We start from the raw sequence: 22383 nt of genomic DNA on the forward strand, positions 1-22383 counted from the left end.
AAAACTAAATCATTGCAAATGTACCTACAAAAATTGAACTTAAATAGGAATTTATTTTACTCTGTAAATATTGTATTTCTTGCACAGTCAAATTTCGTATGAATGCATTTAGGTGTGGTCCATTCCGTCACTTCAGATTCATCGCTACTTTATCATTATGGACTGGAGCCCATCGTACAGCGATAAAGTAGGATCAGTATTGGCATTCTCGATTGCTGACAATTACTTGGAATTCGCGCATCATTGTCGAGTATCCATCGCGGTGTTGAACTCTCGCCGAGAGTTCGTTAACCGTGGATACACGAAGGGAAAATCTATGTAAAGATTATATACACAAGCGGTCCTCCTTACCATGTGCAATATAATCATCGTCAGATTTATAACAGGATTGAACACAAATACGGCCTCTCGACCCATCAACCTCTGCTCGACGAGGAAGCCAATCCCCTTTGTATGCTTCATCGGTAGCTTAATCAATAGAGACACGAAACATAACCCGGTTTTCACTTGTCGTATTTACTCGTAGATTTATCGTGCTCGATTATGGATAACAAGACCGAACGATTTTTCGTTTCGCGCGGTTCGTTGATTGAGCTGATAGGAATACGAACGAAATTTGGTGGTTTTATTTATTATAGTTTATCTGGGCTCTTTTATTGAAAATTGAAAAGGTACACTTTAGACCTCTACAAATGCTTATCGAAGGATCTAGTGAAGAATCTTATTATTTTATTTGAGTGAATTTTTATTTTGAGTAGAAAATAAATAATTCTAAACAGGAATATATAAAAATATATTAGAAATTTCTATTTTAAGGCAATTATGTAATCACCCTCGTTATCAACAGCCCTTTGCCATCTAGTGCGCAAACTTTCAATTCAAAGTCAATAAAAATCAATGATAAATAAGTATCGAGATTCGCAGAACGACATTACTTTCCTTAAGATATATATATAATGCGTATATATTATATAATATATTATACGTATATAATGTAACAGTGCATTATATGTAATTAAATATCTGTAGATGTTTATATGCTCGTAAGAGGCAAGGCGCAGTTTTATTTTGCTAAACATAAGTTTCCACTGATTGGATAAATTGCGTTAACAAACGCAACCGAAGGCATTTCAGATGCGCAGGAAGAAAACGCGGAAGTACTTCTGTGTAAAACAAGCTTCCTAACTGCTTATGGTAACGAATTTACGTGGCTTCGGATAAACTGACCAACATGGTCCGTGTTGTGGCATCTACAGCGCGTATGCGCGAGTTTGATTGAGCTTCGGTGGCATTTCTCCGCGTTACGCAACAGTAATAATTATTACTTTTGTTGAATTTACCAATGGGCTCTGTCAGCGAAACTGAATTTTGTTATTGGTAACGCAGCTACACCTCTCTCTTGTTATCTTTCGTTAACTACTCTACCAAAGATACACGTCGGTGTACATTTACAATTATATTAGGTTGCCCTAAAAGTTTTTTTCGTACGTTGCATTCAATTATTTTCTGTGACAGTGTTTATATAAATAGATAATCTAATTTCTTAGACATTGATCCTGTAACAGTAATGGAGCGAAATGAATTGTACACAATTTTGTAATGTAACATAAAACATAAAATATTGTGTATGCATTAATTATTAATAAAAGGAAAGAAACTTTTCGGACAATCTAATATTTATAATTGTCACTATAGCTTATAATTATTTTTATTTCACATATTTTACTCGATAAAATTAGTTTGATTAATAAAGCCCTCGCTTTCTCAAATTGTATATTGTAAGATCATTTGGGCGCACTATTTGTTTAATTTTAAACGATACAATTGTTGACGCAAGTTTGTTGTTGCGTTTCCTTGCAAGATACACCACGTATTTCCTCCAGAATGGTATAGGTATCGGTGAGTCGTACTCGAAAAATCCTCAGCCTTGACCAATTTGCGATACGCGCACGTACATACGTAGACGACTTTGCACGTGAACGTCAGCATAATTAGCACCACAAGTAAATATGTTTTTTATGACGGCTGAGTCGCGGTTACGCAAGTTCTTCTGTTCTCCATCGATTAGCGGTCAAACCGTGCGGCAACCTTCGTGAGCTCCGCCATCTTGGTTCCGCTCGTGTCACATCAAAGGTCCATTGATTTGTCATCTTTCCTCGCCCATAAATAGGTCATTGTTTCATGATAATTGCGCACTTTGCTGCCATAAACGTTGCAATCTTTTTTTTTTTAAAGAAAACTACTGTTATTTTTATGCAACGTTAACTTTTTTGTTAGATAGTCTCGCCAGGGACTGTATCGTCCATCAAAAACTTCTAGATAGCTAATTTTTCATTGGAAGTTTTTCTTCGTCTCTGCTGTGATGTTTTACAACATTTCGTGTATCTGAGACACCCCTGTCGTCCTAGGCATCAGTTACCCTGGCCAATAAAGCAATTACTATAATTTCAATTTATTGTAGGAACCAGTAGCACTAATCGCGACATCTATTGTTACTTTTTTATGCTATTATGTGTATTGCAAACTCGACAACTTCGAGGTTCTGCGTGCTCAGTTGTGTTCTGAGCTCCGAGAGTCGTATTGTCGTGAAATAAACTGTATTAATGTTCCACAAATAGAACCTAACATTTACAATCATACAAGATCCCTTCCAGGGACTATATTGTCCATTAAAAATGTCTGAATCGCTAATTTTCCGATACGAATTTCTCTTCTTGTTTTATTTCACACGGTTTTGTATATCCGAGACACCCTTGTTGTCCTAAACCGTTTCGGTTTACCACCACTGTAAGATCCCTTCCAGCAAGTTGTACATATTGCGTCTGGGTGACCCGCGGCATAACCGGTGGGTTCTGGAGCGAGAGCAAGAACGTTCGTCAGTTCAGCTTCGACCGCGGTACCGTGCGGGTACGCGTCGACCGCGTCCGCTCCGAACGTTATTTATAAATCTGTGTTCGCGGATTCGTGTGTCCCGACTCGCTCGCCTTTTTCTGCCAACCGGACACCACGCGTGTGATTCAGTGCCGGCAGTGATATATATATCCAGTGTTTCAACCTCCCGTGAATTAAGAAAAACATTCTGTTCAACGAGGGTCGTTACTCAACCATGCCATTTTGCCAAGGTAAAGATCCAGCGTTACCACCTCGTGATTTCACTCGTCGATTACGTGTACGTTCGCGTATTATTATCCGCGTAATAGCTATCGCAGTGAACTCGATTCAAACCTGAATCGTGATAGTAAAAATGGGCCAATCGTATACGCTTTTATTGTTTTGGGAGGGAGAATGTACAGAGTGTTTTCAAATATGTCGAAATATTATATATTATATGTATTTATATATTTATATATGATATATATGTATTTATATATTTTTATATAATATATATAATATATATACTTTTCTTGTTTTGAGAGGGAGAATGTACAGAGTGTTTTCAAATATGTCGAAATATATCGAATACATATATATTGGGCTGCTGGAAAGTCCATGCCGATTTCTATTAGGCGGTACAGGTCTGAATACGTCGAAATGGATGAAAACGAATAACATGTGTACATTCCTTAAAAGGTGGAAAAGTTGTGGAACAAAATGGTACATATATAGTTCAATAAATATACATCAAAATTCAAATATGCCTTTGAATTTTTCTTACAAATAGGCATGAACTTTCCGGACAACCCAATATATATGAAATATATCGAAGATCAAGTCAATTAGAATTTCGTAAGACAGTTTCTGCCTTACGTTTTGAAACTCTGAGGTTTTTAATTCTCTCAGGTTTTAATTGTGAGATGCTTTACAAATGTGCGCCACAGTCGACTCAATTTGTTGATGTTTCTTGTTGAAAAAATGTCTACAGACTACTCAAACATGTATGAAAATAGGATAAAAAGATCGATAGAATTAATTATTTGTTTCCATCCTAAAAAAATTCACGAGGAACCGCTTTTTTTTAGACCTCCTAATTCAGTATATATACCCCCTTAATCAACTCTAAACGTTTCCCCGAAATCGATATCGGACTTTAGAGCCACGTAATGTGTCGCGAATAAACAAAGTCGTGATCCCCCGCAAGGACATTTCAGCAAAAAGTTCACCAGACGTAACACGATAGCGTGACTGTAGCGTTGACGTGAAAACTACCACTGGAAAGTCGTATTTATAGAAGCAGTGACGCGTAGTTGGTGTTAGGATAAATTCATTAGAATGACTTGCACGAACCGGAATAAACGCGGACGTGGAAATGTAGATAGTTTCAACGTGGCGAATCTTCGTCTCGGAATTTTCAAAGTGATGCTCGTGGATAGGGGACCGCGAATCAACGATACGCTCTGATGAATGTGTTCTCCAGCGTGTGCGTGGTGATGTATGAGCATCGCTATGTTATACCGTACGTACGAGCCTTTATCATTAAGTCTTAATTGACGTCGATATAAAACCACAGTTATCCCAGGACATGAGCTACAGATTAAATACGCGTGAAGAATAAGGGGTTTTCCGAAAGGAGATTCAAGGAAAAGTCTTTTTAGTGAAACATAGAGAGGCGTGGTATATATTGAATTTTTTTTTTATTATAGTACTTTGCTCGCTGAGAAAAACGTGCTCGATCGTGATTCCCCTTTGTCAGAGAGAAAGATCTATTACGGCTGACCCAGGCCTGAATAGCTCAATTATTTAACCCCTCAATGTCGGGCTCCATGTGTGATACTCTCATTTCCTCATATGGATAATTAAGAATACAGGTACGTAAGTGTTTTAAATTGCGCTGCAATAAACTGGATCGTCAAGACGATACGATTTTATTATTGCGCACAAAGGACTAGTCAAAAACAAATATATAATACATACAATAAGGATTAGAATGGGGAGATAAAATTTATAATAATAATTCATAATAGATATAATATAAAAGGGGTTGATTATATCAACAACATCTTTTCCTCATTGTCGAAGATCAAATAATAAAACAAGAATAAAATCGGTGCCACTCGGTAAAGAGTTCACTCCTCGTGTCCAAGAAACCCAAGTGTGATAACAATTACGCAGGCCACGTTAACGAATCGCGATACATCGTCGACGTCCAAGTGTTTCCACGATTAAATCTGATAAAAGATCAGCAAAGCATTGTGCGCACTCGCATTAATTAACCGTATAATTAGTATCTTTCTAAAACGTAGCTAAACGACCGCATACCATTACAACGGCATCCTAAATACCCCGTGCACAGCCATACAGCCGGCACTGTACTTTTCTTTCGCAGTTGAATTATGGTAAACCGCTAACATGCTCGCCTCCTGGCCGTTTGAAATTAACTGTTATCCTTGGTAGAGAAAACCCAGCCTCGGGACGCGCCTACCTCATCCTCGCCGTGTAATTTCGCGTTTTCTATTTTATTTTTAAAGCAAATGCACCATCCATATGAAATACTATGTTAGAATCGAGTCTGGTGCATCATTAGGTTCGTGGAAGTTACGAGCTCGAAATTCATTAGAATCTGTTATGTGGAACGCAATTATTTATATGACACTGCCTTGTGAAATATTTTCGAAAACTTTCATTCGAAGTAGAAATAAATTAGACACGTTCCCATAGCATTCGTGTTTATTTTAACGAAATTAATTTCAAAGAGGCTTCTAACAAATTCTTTATATTTTATTCTATTAGCTTTATTCGTATTAATTTTAATTTTCCGTTACAATATTGCCTATCAGAGAGTCAACAAAGTTCTAAAATTAAATTGCAAATACTTGGGTTTATCACCGAAATATCCGTATTTCCTCGGGGAACGTCTGGCCATATAATTACTGGTGTGCTAATTTTATAACTGACCTGAAACCATCCTCGTTCAGAGTTTCATAGCGTTCATTGGAAAGAATGCTGGAGGACAGAGTGAAGAGATCCAATTATTCCGGTTTAAAAGACGTCAGACTTTCTCCGGCGACGAATGCGGCGACGTAAGTCGTTAATTCGAAGAACCTCAAGAGCAAAGTAGCGATGTTGGAAGCTGGCGAACGCAGTTAATTTCCTTTTCTTTATTTTCGTGTGCTATTACGTGTGCAGCGAAGATATGCGCGCCGTGGTTACACTTCGTTGCACTTGCATCTGGAATATACTTGCGAGGATATTTTTATTTTCTTGTTTTGTAAATGCAGAGACTCTTGTCGTGCTGTAAGAACGCCATGGATTAATCACGATCTGAGGAATCTGCGGAATCGTTAGTTCGGGTAGCACTCGGGGTTGGTAATCTTTGCGATGTACGTGCAACAGTATTACCATGAATTTCCCGTGCTGAACACCTTACAGAAAATGTAGCGGTTCGTTTAAATAATTTATTGTTTAAGTTATTCGATGCTGTTATTGAATTACTCTGGCTCGTAACAAAAGCTTCGGTGGCAGAGTCTTTAAATTTATATTTACTGTGATTGAAATGTACAAATAATTCAATTGTAGACAAAATTTGAATTTGTAGATTAAAAATTGAGAACATTTAAGAATACCTGAATTACACTTTGCGAGGATTCAAATGAAATTAATCACTTCTAAACTTAGATACACTATTACAATAATATTCTTCGCATAAAGATAGTATATCCAGAAGTGTACCCTAATATTATTATTAAAAATGTCTAACAGTTATAAAGTTCTATTTATAACGTCTGGAGTTGAAGCGTGTAGAGGACTTTAAGGTAGACGTAATAAATTGAACCATGACTAGGATGCATGTGTCCATATGGTCACGAAAGGCTTAACACGTTCACTGGAACGTTATGCATATATGTATGTACGGCACTAATGTTTCGGTGGCTGCGGCCTCATATTTTAAGTCATGACATTTAATCTTTAAGTAGGTGCACAGGGGTTTAGTAGACCACCACTGGAATATATTATGTGTGGTTGTTTGGTACACCATTTATTAAACCGTAAAAGCAAAAATATCTTACTTACAAGTGAATGATAATATTTATTCATAAATATACTATAGGAAAATTCCGAGAATTAAGTAACCACAAACCTTCCATATAAATGAAACATTTAGTGAAAACACTACTGTAACAAAAACAAAGTCTTTAATTATTTATAATATTTAGCAAATCCTTCAAATACGAAATCGATTAATTAGTTTAAGCTGCATACGATAAAGAATCGTGTCTATTATGAAATCTGGTTGGCAACCACCTGGTCGAAGATGGAGTTGCACCTTTTCGCTGTAATCATAGTAGCCTCGGAAGTTAGGGGCGTGCGTCGGACGCAAAAGGTGTTCGCGCTCGCGACTGAAAGGATTACTTGAGGAGTTTGAAATATTATACGGAGCTCCCGACGCTATCAAACTTGTCAAACCGTCGCAGACTCGTTCATGCGCGTTTCGTTGGGACGACGAGTGAAAATGAAGTCTCGGCGACGCGGCAACTTGACTCGGCCGAGATTTGTCGGAACCTTTACGCTCCGAATATTTCAAACCTTTTTCCCCGTGCCAGTCTGCTCGCTGGTTTCATCCATTTTCCAACCTTTTGTTAGGGTTTCGGTTACCTGGGGAGTCACTTACTGGGAGCCATGATTGCAGACGCTGGAAGGCAGAAAGTGGCTCGATGGAAAGAAAAGGGGAAAATTATTAGTGTCACTCTTACAACATCGCGATTAGTTACGTTTTCTTAAATTTTTCTTTTCAAAATCCTTTTTATTATTAAATTTAATGATATCGTGCACACAATTTGGGTTCTATTAAATTGTAACAAAATTCAAGTTTCAGTAAAATATATTTATTATGTATTAGGTAATCACGTTGACACAGATAGATAAATGTAGATATTGATAGATATAAACAGATATAGATAAAATGTAATCAGAATGTGTACGCCTTTGATAGTCGAGATGCAGTTAAAAATGCTGTTATAAAATTCGCACAAAATAACTAACTTATTTTACATCTGAAGGATTTACTAAATCTAAAAAATGATTAAATGCTTAATGTTTCATATAATAGTACTCTCACTAAATGTTCAATTCATATGGAACCTTCGTAGTTACTATAATTTTCTGATAACATCGACCAGTGTATTTTCACAATGATATTTAAATGTTAACACTCCCCCCCCCCCCTCACACCGTTCAGGTCACTGAGTAACCTGGATCGTTAATATTGCCACTATCCAGGAACGCAATACCAAGAACTGTTTCATAACATCATTTACTGATGCATAATCTTCGGCTACAATACACTAATCATGTCGTGACCAACGACCTGCGTACCATAATTGTCACTTTTCAACCACCACGTGACATTGTTAATAGTACTTCGTACTCCGTACGATTTATGAACAGCACTACAAGTCAAAGATTCCCTACTCAAGACGGTTCAAAATTCTTTCTGACGAATGCAAGAATGTAAAGGAAACGGTGTTTGAAGCAAAGAATGTGGAGTTGTGTATGGATCGCGAAGAAAGGTCTGAACGCAAAGAAAAGATTTGAATCTGGATCGATACTGAAACTGGTCTTCGGAAGAAGCGCTATTGTTCTCGCAAGACAGCCTCTGGAATTGAAGAGCAACGTCTCTGGGTGTACGTTACCGTGTCAAACTCCACGCGTGAATTTTTCTTTCTTATCTAACCCGGAATTTGGTAAGTTTCATCGAGATTTCGTGTAGTCATTCTCGTAATCAACCTTGATAACGCAAGTGATGAAAATGAACGCAGTTTTCCTGGCGTTAATTTACAAAGAAATGTAAACAATTCTGCTAGTAGAGGACAAACAATTTGACATTGTGTATATATTGATAGAGAGTTGGAAAAAAAATCTCTTGGGATATTTATTATAGGGGTAATCAATTTGAAACAAATTTTTTGGAATGAAATGCAACTTCGAATTTCATTCAATTTTACTCAAATTTAATTAATAATTACTACTTCTGTATAAGAGACAGTGTAGACAAATTTGATACAGATTTAATAACGTTAAGGAATATTAAATTTAGAAGAATTTAATCAATGAATCTATCGAAATTTTGTATATATTAGATCGTTCCATAAGTTCGTGCCGAAGACTGTGTCGAAATTTAATAAAAAACCACAGAAATTTTCTAGTAACGGTATAATGAGTATCTGAGAGAGGTGAGAAACTATTGTGAAATGAGACAGATTATCTTTTCTTGTGACACTTGAGAGTATGTTTCACATATTAATTTGAGAAATAGAAGTATAAATGGCACGAACGTTTAGGACGACCTAATATATTCAGATCCATTGATTGGCGACGAAATTCCTAATTTTCGATTTCTGTATCGTGACCCAGCCAAACACAATCTCGCACACAGTATATACGACGTCACAAATTAACAGGCTTCTTGTCCAAGGCCAATAGAAGCTTGGCCTAATTGCACCTCGTGTCTCATGTTTTTCAACCCTTAAAACTCTGAAAAGGCCATTTCTAACGAGCATTTCTTTCTTTGACGATTTTATTTTTCATACGTCACGAAACTAACGATAGACAACTTAAATTGTACTTTTGTTAACAAATTCTTATCGATACAAAGACTTCAAGGTGTTTCAAAGACTCCGGATACAAATTAATTATACTAAAACAATTTGACAGATAAAAATAGATGTATAAAGATGACCAATCAAAAATTATTGAAAACGTTTAATAAAAATCAGTTCGTATAGTTTCTGCTTTGGTATTATATTAGGTTGTACCAAAAGTTTCTTTCGCTTTATTAATAAGTAATACATGCACAATAGTTTATGTTTTATGTTACATTACTGAATTGTACACGAATATATATGAAATTAGATTGTCTATTTATATAAACACGACCACATAAAATAATTGAGCGCAACTCGCGAAAGAAACTTTCGGGACAACCTAATATATTGGAGCCAGAGTGGAAAAGTGCATTTCCTTTACGAAATAGAGCACTGTCGCGGACATTGCTTTAATTTGTGGAACACCCCTTGCATTCGAGCGTAAGTAAGAAGACTTGCTGTGGACCTTACCAGCGATATCGATCCAGCAACTGGCAGTTTGAATACCAGATTCTGTATTCTAATGTGCAGACGAGGAGCTAGCCTTTTTGTGCATATACGGTGACCGGAATATAAATTAGGAAATATTCAATTTTAATTATAATTTGTTAGGAAATATATCGACAACTACTTGGATCGTGACAGCGACATCGGCCGATGTCGATTGTTTTTTATTGTTCCTTATGCGCTCTATGCGTACGATCGCGACAATAGTTCAAGTTCATTTATATATGTATCTTTACGTAAATAAATATTTACTTTATGTAGTGTAAACCGCGCGTGAACAGTTCATCTACACCTTAACCCACAAACCAAATCTGACATAATTCTTATGTGTTGATTTATCAACGTATTAGATGTAGTATTAATTAATTCATGGACCTCCTGAAAAAATTATTTCTTTTCCAAAAGATAAAATAAAATTCGTGCAACAGAGCAGGGCTAGACTCGATAGTAACTGAAAGTGGAACAATAACCTACTTTTTCAAGACTATTATCAGTGTTTACCGTCGCCATGGTCCAATAACAGTATCGTATAGCACAATAGGTAGACTAAAAATTTAATCGAGGCCAAATTTTCTTTTCTCCAACACTAACTTGACTTTTCCTTTTTGTTTCAGGTAAGTCGCGGAAACTTAACACAGACTACGGCGAATTTCCAATGAAACACTTTAACCACAGGTATTCATCATAATTGAGCCGTTCACCGCACAAGTCGATCAACTCCACTTTTTGAAAAATCTTCGATTTACGTGTCAAAGCACTCGGTACAGTCACGAACTTGTTATATTTATAATACCTTTCCTGAAGAGAATTTTAAAAAACAATGTGCATTATTTTATCGCGTTTCACGACTTTTTATTTTATGGCGTTAATCGATTTGTTCGATAAACGGCTCAATTATTCATTATTAACAACGAGATACTTTCTCGCAAATACTATATTTTGAAAGCACTATATCGAATTCCATTGTTTCACATAGTATACTTTGTCTTTTTCAAATTGTACACGAAACAAAGATATGCATTCTACGAACAATCCTAATCGTTCTCGCAAATTTTTTAAACAATTCTTCCACTTCTAAATGGAAAATCACAACAGTGAAAACAATAGAACGCAAGAAGTGCGTAAGTAATTACATCCTCGACAATTCTCCTTATCTACGCGATATCTCGTTCTTTTCCAAGTGCAGAAGATGACGTCAAACGTCGCGCGTTTCGAGCAGGCGTGCATAGATTACGATTCGATAGTTATTAACATCGCGCTCGTCAAGGTAGCCGATTCGTTAGCGATCCTTCGCAAGACGATACACGTAAAAAAAAAGTCTGTAATAAATTACCGTTGAATAAGAATCTCGCGATAACGCACAGTAATCGCGATCTTATCTTATCTAGCGATTACGAAGCTCTCGGAAAGAGGAACGGTTACATATCGATAAATAATAACTGAGGATGCAAGATCGCGTACGAGCGAGCCTGGAAAAAAATGTTTCCCCGTTTGGATACGTTGCTCGCGAACCTAGCTGCATCGCGATGAAAAAAAACAGCAGCATCTGCTGAAATACCAGCCATTCGTGTTCATTGAACCCACATTTGTATTTCAATTCTTTTCTTCCTCTTTTTTTTTTTTTTTAGCTACGGACCGTTTTGCTCATTCATCGCGGTCGACTCCGCGGTTTCGCTAGCTCCGATTTCAAGAAAATCATTGAACGTCTGAATCACGCTCGCACTTTCCTCTTGGAAAATTTGAAAAACTGCCAATTCATCAAAAACGTTCGCTCGGTATTGAAAACGCAAGCTAAAATGAAAAATAACGGAGCTCTGTTGACATATCTCGTGCATAAGACACATCACTCCATTGATGGTTGATAGTTGAGCCGTTCACTGCACAAATCAATCAGTTCCAATTTTTGAAAAATCTTAAATTTAAGTGTCGAAGCATTTGGTATGGTCTGGTCACTATTAAACGACAACATTTTTTTTTTTTGGCTGATGAATAATTTATTCCAGAGGCCATTTTGATCAATTTTTTCTTTTATTGTCGTTAATCGATTTGTGCAATGAATAGCGTGTTTTAAAATTGGTATGAATTTTACAAGAAACAAACCAACCGGGAATAAATAGGCTATGGATTAATCCCTCGCGCGAAGTTCCTAACTGGTTCCTCGAAGTAGCTCTCTAGGCCAGACCTTCAAAGAGTCTGACCAACGTGATTGTGCGAGGGAAATGAGGCTCTTTCTGTAGCAACACGTAGGGCAATTCATGTCCTCGGTACCTGGGGGATACGCAAACTGTGCGAACCTGTGTGTGTGTGTGTGTGTGTCTTTTGAAGAAATCGCTTCCTCGCGGGTCTGACGGTGTCTTTGAACACCCTAACGTCGAGGGGATGATCGAACTGTGTGAAGAAAAAGTAGTTTTTGCTAGGAATGATGTTCCCTTGAGTGGCGCAGGAAAGAGTGATCAATCACGATAACTTTCGTGTGATATTTAGATTTTACTTCATAAGTCATCTTAGAGATGCTTGCAATAGGACTGTGTAGAGTCTTAGGCAAGGATATTGATACTAAAGATCGATTCAGACTATACGACACGGACCGTCACGTTCCGGCAACGTCACGTACCGGCACCGACACGACAAAACATTAAAACACGCGTTTTAAGGTCTATTTGCACATATCCGTAACGTGTCAGTATCAATAACGTTACGGAATGGTGTCGGACGTGTGTGAACATGCTCATTCAAAAACAACAGAAGAATATTTCAAATCACTGACACTGATGGAACATTACAGAACTGAATAGATACGGAACTGACACGTTACGGATATGTGTAAATAAACCTTTAATGGAACTATACACACTTAACAGACACCGACCTGAACGTTCCGTCAACGGGAATAGTGTGAATATATGTTTTGTCGTGTCGGTGCCGGTACGTGTCGTTTCCGAAACGTGACGGTCCGTGTCGTATAGTCCGAATCGACCTTAAGACGATTTTTAGAATCAGTAGAGACCCTTTGCTAATATTTTGTTGGTAACACAGAGCAATTTGTTGGTACAAACTCTATCAATAACGCAGACCACGATATCGTTAAAATAGAACAATCAGTCGTTAAAGCAGTCGATAACTGTCGATAAGAACATGCTACTAACAGACTTATTTTGCCGTTGAGAAAATAAACCCCTGAAGCTCCTTTTGGAAAACTCTTTACTTATCAGTAGCCTTCTCTCAATTAATATTAGGTTGTCCCAGAGATTTCCTTCGCTTTATTAATAAGTAATACATGCACAATAATTTATGTTTTATGTTACATTACTGAATTGTGCACGATTCATTTTGTTCCATTACTGAATTGTGCACGATTCATTTTGTTCCATTACTGTTACAACACGAACATCTATGAAATTAGATTGTCTATTTATATAAACACGACCACATAAAATAATCGAGTGCAACTCGCGAAAGAAACTTTCGGGACAACCTAATATATTTCTCATTGGATCGCCTTAATTACCTTTTCCTTTAACACGTTGACTGTCAGGCCAAAACTCGTGAAAATTCCTACAAAGTTAAAACTTCGTCTCGAATAATTATTTAACGTCGTCACGAATCCTACCCAGATTTATTTTCATTATTGCCTCACCCTTTGGAATTATTCATTCAATTTGGAATTATTATCAAGTTTCGCTTTCTTAATGAAAAGTCCTGTCACCCACTTCTGGCGACCAATGTGTTCATTTTACCAAACGGTGTATCAAGAAATATTTTACCATATCTGTCTTCGTTAATTTACCATACGACGATGTATCCTTTCGAACGACCTACAAAATTCGAACGAAGATCTACAACAGAATGTTGTCGGGCTTTTTCGTTGCGATGGTCTCGCAGTTGCGAATCTTTTTCCGCGCGACTTCCTATACATTGTCGTTGCGTAGTTAAGGAGAAAATGGGTCGCTAGGTTTATTTCCGGCTGGTTCGAAAAGATGAGGGGCATTTGATGTACAAAAGGAATTCGATACGCGTAAATTCCTTACGTCCTCCGTGGCAATTCGTGTGCGAGGCTTTTAAGGCCATCCATTTCCTCTGGCGTCGCATTCTCAGTATTGTTCGTTGCGTATCACGACACCGGTTCCCATCTCGAGATTTGTGATCTCTAGAAATCAGTGTCTTGGCTAACAATCTGTTTAAGTAGTTTTCGCTCTCCACTCTTTTCTCTCTCGTTGATATTCCGTTCATTCAATTCACTTGAACGCGTAAACCCGTGTAGGACTTAATCATTTTACAAGCTGTTATTTATGAAATATCAGGCGTGAAAATGTTACAACTCTCTCTTTACAACTCTAGCTTGTTGTTTGTAGTAATATACTTGAAAAATTCACTTATAAATATTTACAAAATGAAGCAAACATTAATCATTGATTTAGTATACCACGTACAAAATACTCGCTCCAATTCAAACAAAAGAAATTCGTGAAATATTGATTAAAGGTAAAATCGAGTATCGGATCCGAACGGTCTAAAGATAATAAAATAACGTAATTAATATAGAAACGCAGGATCGGTTCAGGGTCTAGAATTTCTTTCAGACTTCACAAAATTTGATATCAGTCCCTGAAAATGAACATTTTTCCTCCAAGATAGTACTTTTACTTACAGATAGAAAGGTGAACGTACGCGCAAGTTCATTTACTATAGCCAAGCTATATATACGGGAAATATAAAAATAACGTTCCCGCGCAACCCAGTTGCGGCAGTCGCCGTTATTTTTACACCAAAAGTTTAAACTTTCAACCGCCTTTCCGCTACCTGGAACGTTTATTAGGTTTTCCGAAAGAAGCTTCGGGATTTTGTTTCCTAATGGAGCACAAGTGGTGCGGAATATAATTTACGTAATGCATTTATATTAATATGTCTACATTTTGATATCGAAAAACAAAATCCTGAAGGCCACCTCATAAAAAATCCTTTATAAAACATCTGACTCTATACTTTCAGATGATTACAATTAAATGATAATACTTAAAAAAAAAAAAAAAAAAAAAAAAAATGGAGAACTTCTTCGGGAAAACCTTAATTTGTACATTTTCAAATCTGATGTCTCGAAACGTTAAAATGAAAGCGCTTCCTAGTGCCTGACTAAAATCCTCCTAAATAATTTATTTTAATTTGTGTTGTTGTTATATTATTTGCTCGTTAAAAATACACGATTAAACGGCGTACCACGTTGAACGAATAAAGATCATCCGAATCATTTTCCAGTCGAACGAACGTCGCGCACAAAAGGCTACACAACGTCTCTTTATTCGTCATCTGCTTACGAGTACGTTGGTCACGTCTATTTACGACGCCCTGTATCTTATCAACATTCTTTCGCGCACTTGCAATACGCAAACGCGCCGATGCTTTATCGAGAACAGCAAACATGATATCATCGGCGATTAGAAAATTACAAGCGCCAGCGATATTTTTTTTTTTTTTTTCTCTTATTCGCGTGATTTATTAAAGAATAGAATATTCTTAGGCAGTTTCTATTTTAAGAGTTCGTTTCTCGATCTGCTATTTTTGTGATGTAAACAAATCGCGATCGTGACACGCGGAACGAGATTACTTTAAAAATACGAAACATGCTTTTAGTCGGGGATTAGTCAGGTAGGAAGACACTTTCCCGAGTAGACGTTGACGGTGACGAAATAAAACGACTATGACGCTACCAGATAGAATTTCGTCGACTTATGGAAATATGAAGATCGATAGCTGTTTTTTTATTATAACGTTTCGTAGGCTTTAATACATGAATGACTCGTGTAAGAAGATAACACAATGGTACACAATGCAAATATATGAAAATGAGGTTGCATTTAAAAGCGTATTATTATGCAGCTTTTTAACGATCTTGAAACGAGGAAAAATCGTTTCGAGCGCCACGTATGCCTTTTATAAATAGAAAAGCGTCGTATAACGTCATTGTACGCTGACACAATACGTCGTTTTATATTCTTGATTCATCGTATAATAGAAATATTCCATAATAGAAGCTTGTGTATTGAATAATCCAGAAATCAGTTAGTCGAGTTCTCCGAGCAATGGCGAGATACTCGTTCAGATTTCACAAAAGATTCGGTTGATATAGTATTTATTATTGTAGAATTCAAATTCATTTTTGTTTACGTCTTTGAATTATTAAGTTTCTCGTGAACTAGGAAAAGAGACGTCCGTTCCCTAACAACAACCACTCCGTCTGTATAATCCCAAGTTACAGAAAAATTCAAGACTTTCAATGCTCCCAGTAAGACCGCTCTTCACCTCGCATCCACTCTAGCTGCAGGTAGAAGCTCTCCTCCGCGTACTTCTCAGAAACAGAACAAACCGTAGATCCCCATCTTCCTATTTTCCCACATCTCCGCAGCGATCCTCCGATGTCACTTATCCCAGAACTCCTAGCAGCATTCGCGAAGGCTAATAGGTTCCCCTCGACTCGCGAATAACTTCTCCTTCGGTTAGTAATAACCCTAGAATCAACTAATCAGCGCAAGTTGTGGCGCCTACGAAATCGCCAGGTACACTGCGCTTATCGAGCTGGTAGGGCAACATTCCACGGTTGGGAATGACCGTACTCATTCCACCGTGGTCTCCTGCGAACACTGAAAGGATTCACCGGTGAAGGTGCAGTGCCGCCTGGCTCGCAGGTGTGTTGGTGCGTGTCTGTGAAACGTGAAAGGTGAAACAGGAAACCATTTCGTTCACCTGTTCCACGCCGAAAATCGAACTCGGAGGAACCTTGATCCGACCTTCTCCTCCTCGTTGAAACATTAAAGGCCTTTGGCTGGCCTGACAACATTCCTCGGCCCACGCTTCTTCTTCTTCTTCTTCTTCTTCTTCTTCTTCTTCTTCTTCTTCTTCTTCATCCTTTTCGTCCTTTATTTTGCCTCCTCCGATTTTCCAACCACTTTTGCTCGTTTTAGATTCTCGCAGGCTATTTATTTATTTTATTTTCAGAGATCGGGGGTGATGTGTCGAAACGCAAAGGGTAGGATTAGGGAGGTATTAGGAAATAGATCTTGCGATATTGTTAGGTACTGTTAATATTAATTTTTTTTAGGAATTTCTTTTTATTTACTCCATTGAAAGTAAGAAAATTGAATAAATTATATTGTCTTCTATTATCTTTAGCAGAAGTAGAATAATGAGTATTAAATACTTGAAAGATGCAAAGCTATTTTGTTAAAACCGAGTAACTTATGATGATACTCTGATTTTTTAAGATTCGACCAATTTCTGCAATTTCCAATGAAAATATTATCTTCATGATTTATAATTTTCCAAACACTACGCTCAAATTCCAATTATAAAACTTCATATAGAAAATGGAACTGTATGAATTCAAAGGATATTGTAGTATACAAATAACAATTTCTTTTTCTTAAAATTCTCTAACGTAACGTTTATTTCAAACAGTACTAAAGATCTTCAATTTCAAAACATTGTGTTTACCTTTTTAAAAATAATCGAGAATTCTAAAAATAATCGAGAATTCTAAAAATAAATTAACTTCGACGGTTCCCCGGCGAAACAATAAACCTCGTTTATTTCTAAATTGAAAATTTTCAGCGCTCTGCGTTGGCCATTTCTGGAACACGAGTTATAAATGCCACGGAGAGCGAACTTCGTATTAATTGCCTCGGATGAAAGACGGGAAGGTTGAATTGACGCTGAACGTTGCTCTGGAAATTAATTAATTGCTACGTTTCTACGGACGAGTGGCAACAAGCATCGTTTCTTGTCTTCTGGAGTAATTCGATACACGAAACCTGGAGCGAGAACGTCCATTTAAATACGTCCAGTAAGCTGTTGACATAACTGACTTATACCCGTGCAATTGTGCCATTTGACCCTTGCTATATATCGACGCATTGTGGCCCCATTAACGAGGGCATTGTTTCAATGAAAGAGCCGAGCTTGCAGTCCAAGCATCTCGATCGCGACGTGTTAACGAACAATTGGACTTTGGAAGCGTTGAGTCGATTTTATAATTCCCTGAAATCGATACGCGGTCGATTCTCTTGTAAACGAAAATTAGATGAACAATTTGTGTACTTTCAATTTCAATTTTCAGAGCGTTTGTTCGAGATGCTCCGTTCGAGTCGATTTTTTAAACGATCGAATGCCTTCATTGTTCTTTGATTTTGCATCTAAAATCTCCTCTACGGATAATTAATTTTCTCCTTATTTTTATTAGGTTGTCCCAAAAGTTTGTTTCATTTTATTAATAAGTAATACATACACAATTGTGTACGATTCATTTTGCTCCATTACTGTTACAACATCAACATCTAAGAAATTAGATTGTCTATTTATATAAACACTACCGCACAAAATAATTGAGTGCAAATTACGAAAGAAACTTTTAGAACAACCTAATATATTACAATTTGTTTCGTCACTCTTCTTGTTTCCTTATATCTCGAATTTCAATAAAAATATTGAAATATCTTGTCAGAGGAAAACCAACACTATTGGTGTATTATGAATGAGTAATCTTTACTTTAATCAGCGATGTCGTTAGATCATTTGTTTTAACATATTTCGTTTTTTTTTTATCTTGTTACAGAAGCAAATTGAGCTCTGTTAACGAGTATTGTGTCTCGAGTAGAATGTTCATTATTCAACGTTTCACCATCGCATCAAAGATGGAAATTGAAACGGTTATTCTTCGCTCCTTTGAAATGTGACCGTTCAACAGTCATTTTATTTGCAACAGACATTGCAGCATAATCGTCAACGTGTCCTTAATTGCCTGGTTGTTAGCCCAGTTAGTCGTTTCTAATGTGCGAAAAGACAGATAGGTAATTCACACTTTCTACCATGATTCCCATTACTTTGGGTTACTTTGCACCGTGGCGCATTATGTAAAATATTTGCAAAATTTAGTAAATCGACTGACATTTACGCAAGTATCGATTTAATTACGATGCGATCGTAAAAATCGTCGTGAACGTCAACCATGGACAGTTCACAGATTTCTTTCCGTTTGCTTTATTATGGAATGACTAAAAATAAAACATTTGTCATGCAAGTCTCTGATAAGTATATCTGGACATTAAAAACAAACGTGAAAAGGAGAAACGTATGACAGCGAGATTAATACGAAAACCAAGATTTATTAGTCGTGTGTTTGTTTCAGTTGTGACAATCTAATGAAGGCCAATGTCATAATATAGATTGTGAGAAAAGGTTCTTTAAACATTCCACAAATGAATAAAAACAACAAAATGATTGTTATATTCTTAATCATTTATTAGTCATGCGTTTCTTTCAATTATGATAATCTGAAGAAGGGCAATATCATAATATAGAATGTGAGACAAGCTTCTTTAAAAATTCGACAAATAAAAAAAGACACTCAAATTATTTTAATCTTAATCATAGTCCACAACTCTTCGTTTCCGTACCATAATGAATAACTAACAAACCAAATACGAGATTAATTAGGTGAGGAATATACGTGACTAATTAATTAAGCAAGGAAATATAGAGTTCTCCTCGGAATTGGCTTAAAATGTTTGTGATATCGAGCAGAATAATCACGCCTAGACAATTGCATATTAATAGGTCGTATATTATTCAACCGTGTTTCTGGAGCAAAGTTTGGGACAGGATTTACATGGAAGATGCACAATGGACTATTACCATCGAGCATGCGAGTATCATCGGCACTTTGCCAAGAAATGTCCAGTCGAAAGCTTCAGAGAAAGTAGAGAGGAATTAAATCCTGACGAGAATCACTGTCCCGTGAATTATCGTACACTTCTCCCCGGTGCATAGAAAAACCGCAAATGGAATTTGTTTTCTTACTTCGGAAAGTTATCTAGTCCATGGAACAATGATTAAAGTAAAAAACTAAACAAGTGAAATGAAAACAGAACTGTAGTTTAAATTATTCGTGATGACAGTAATCGAGATGTTTCAATCTATATTTCGTATTGCCACAACTTTTATAAAAAATTGAGATTTCTGGTTGGAGAAGAAAATTTTAATTTAATTCAATTAAAAAGATACAGCGTAACTGTGACTTATGGGATTTTAAAATGAAAAAATTCATCGTGACGCAGTTCAGATTCGTCTTTTGTTACCAATGACAATGAAGAAAATTCCATTCCGAACGAAGCCAGCCTACGCATCCATCACCACCTGCCGCCGATAACAGCTGTAAGAAACGGTAACCTCGAGCGTGTCTATTCAACTATAACTATAGCATTCAAAAGGAGTATTTATAGATAAACAAATAACTAGCGTCACGTGGGAACGTCGAACTACCGTGTCCAGCGAGATTCATTCTTTTGTCGTCGAACAGTCAAATGACGTATAAACGAGAAGAGAGTTAGGTCTGGTGCAGGTTAATTATTTGTTGAATAAAATTGTGAGTGGTTCGAATGAATACAGAAGAATATTTAAAAAAGTGGAAAGAAGGAAGGAATCAATATTGTTATCATTTTGTGTAATTAGGTCAGTGAAGTATTAGATTCTTTTTATAATAACTAGGTGGTAGTTAACCTTGAAGTTGGAGTCTTTTCCTCTAACATCTATACACATAAAATTCAGTTGTGTTTGATGTTTATTACCGCGTCACGGAAAAGTGGCTGGTGGGATTGCGATGAAATTTGGAAGTAGTCCAAATAGTAGCCCAACTTAAAGTATAAGCTACGTAACGTCACAAATTTTCTGCTAAGAGGGAGGTGGGGCTAAGAAAGGAGCTGCGTATCCTATCTTCCTTAAAATTGCTTCTAGAATTGCTTCTAGAACGAAAATCCATATAACCAAAGTTGTCGGAAATTTTTGTTAGAGACTTTTATGTTCTGCACATGTTTTCGATAGAAGTGGTCGTAGTCGAGATATCGACCCCACTTTTGCTACCTTTGCTCATATCTTACTTAAAATTACTTTTACAGTAAAAATATATATAACCAAAGTTGTTGGAAATTAGTTTTAGAGACTTTTATGTTCTGCACATGTTTTCGATAGAAGTGGTCGTAGTCGAGATATCGACCCCACTTTTGCTACCTTTGTTCATATCTTACTTAAAATTACTTTTACAGTAAAAATATATATAACCAAAGTTGTTGGAAATTAGTTTTAGAGACTTTTATGTTCTGCACATGTTTTCGATAGAAGTGATCGTAATCGAGATATCGATTCCACTCTCCCTACTCCCCCCATATCTCGCTTCCAATCGCTTCAAAAGCAAAAATGCACGTAAAACCGTAGGTGTTTAAAATGACACGACGATTTTCTGGTTGCAGGTGAAAGGAATTTCTCGACTTAGGCTAGGATGTCACATCACAGCGACGATAACATGCTGATAGCAACCTCGGACTCCTTTTGGGAGCCTGGCAACTACAAACGAACGACCAAGAGAATCGAAGACGGGCACAAGCTCTGCGACAGCTTGATAGCTTTGGTCCAAGAGAGGGCGGAAATCGAAAAAAGCTACGCGAAAGCTTTGAAAAATTGGTCGAAGAATTGGAACGACAAGATCGAGAAAGGCCCCGAGTATGGTACCACCGAGGCGGCGTGGAAAGGCGTTCTAGTCGAATCGGACAGGCTATGCGATCTTCATCTCAGGGTCAAAGAGAATCTCTGTAACGACATCATTCAGCAAGTGAAAACGTGGCAGAAAGACACGTATCACAAGGTACGCGTATTTCTATTAGGTTGTCCCAAAAGTTTCTTTCGCTTTATTAATAAGTAATACATGCACGATATTTTATGTTTTATGTTACATTACTGAATTGTGCACGATTCATTTTGCTCCATTACTGTTACAACATGAGTATCTATGAAATTGGATCGTCTATTTATATAAACACGACCACATAAAATAATTGGGTGCAACTCGCGAAAGAAACTTTCGGGACAACCTAATAGATGAAAATTAACAAGCATTCTCGTTAATCCTGAAAGGAAACATCTCCAACGAGCACTTGTTTATACAGGCCCAGCCTTAGTGATGCAGCGCTCTAACTCCAAAACTATCGACCGAATGCAAAATTTCAAATATGGAAAGCTAGACACTTCGAAAATCACTTTTTGAAGGCTCTAAGTCTTTGAAATTTTATATTAAGAAGTCCTAAGTATACGGGGTTTCCCAGCCTTAGTATTCTTACCTAAGTTATCTTAATATAAAAGCCTAATATAATATAATATATATAAATATAATATATAATATATATAATATATATAAATATAATATATAATATATATAATATATATAAATATAATATAAATATAACCAGTCTAAGTTATCTTAATATAAAATTTCAAAGACTTAGAGCCTTCAAAAAGTGATTTTCGAAGTGTCTAGGTTCTT

General features: G+C 36.8%; 1 protein-coding gene across 7 annotated transcripts in view; it reads left to right on the top strand.

Moving 5' to 3' along the window:
* The window catches only part of LOC128890468 (protein kinase C and casein kinase substrate in neurons protein 1), a 70851-nt gene that overhangs the window by 36010 nt on the left and 12458 nt on the right, over positions 1–22383 (top strand). For 5 of the 7 annotated variants that reach the window (XM_054148977.1, XM_054148983.1, XM_054148980.1 and 2 more), the window contains exon 2: positions 21317–21708. In XM_054148977.1, coding sequence (XP_054004952.1) covers positions 21346–21708 — 363 coding nt within the window. In that variant the 5' untranslated portion in view covers positions 21317–21345. Of the gene's footprint in view, positions 1–2963; positions 3123–10684; positions 10701–21316; positions 21709–22383 lie in introns of those variants that run through there. The other 2 variants (XM_054148978.1, XM_054148979.1) reach the window with 2 other exon arrangements.

The sequence above is a fragment of the Hylaeus anthracinus genome, unplaced genomic scaffold (assembly GCF_026225885.1).
Source record: "Hylaeus anthracinus isolate JK02 unplaced genomic scaffold, UHH_iyHylAnth1.0_haploid 12000, whole genome shotgun sequence".
Lineage (NCBI taxonomy): Eukaryota > Metazoa > Arthropoda > Insecta > Hymenoptera > Colletidae > Hylaeus > Hylaeus anthracinus.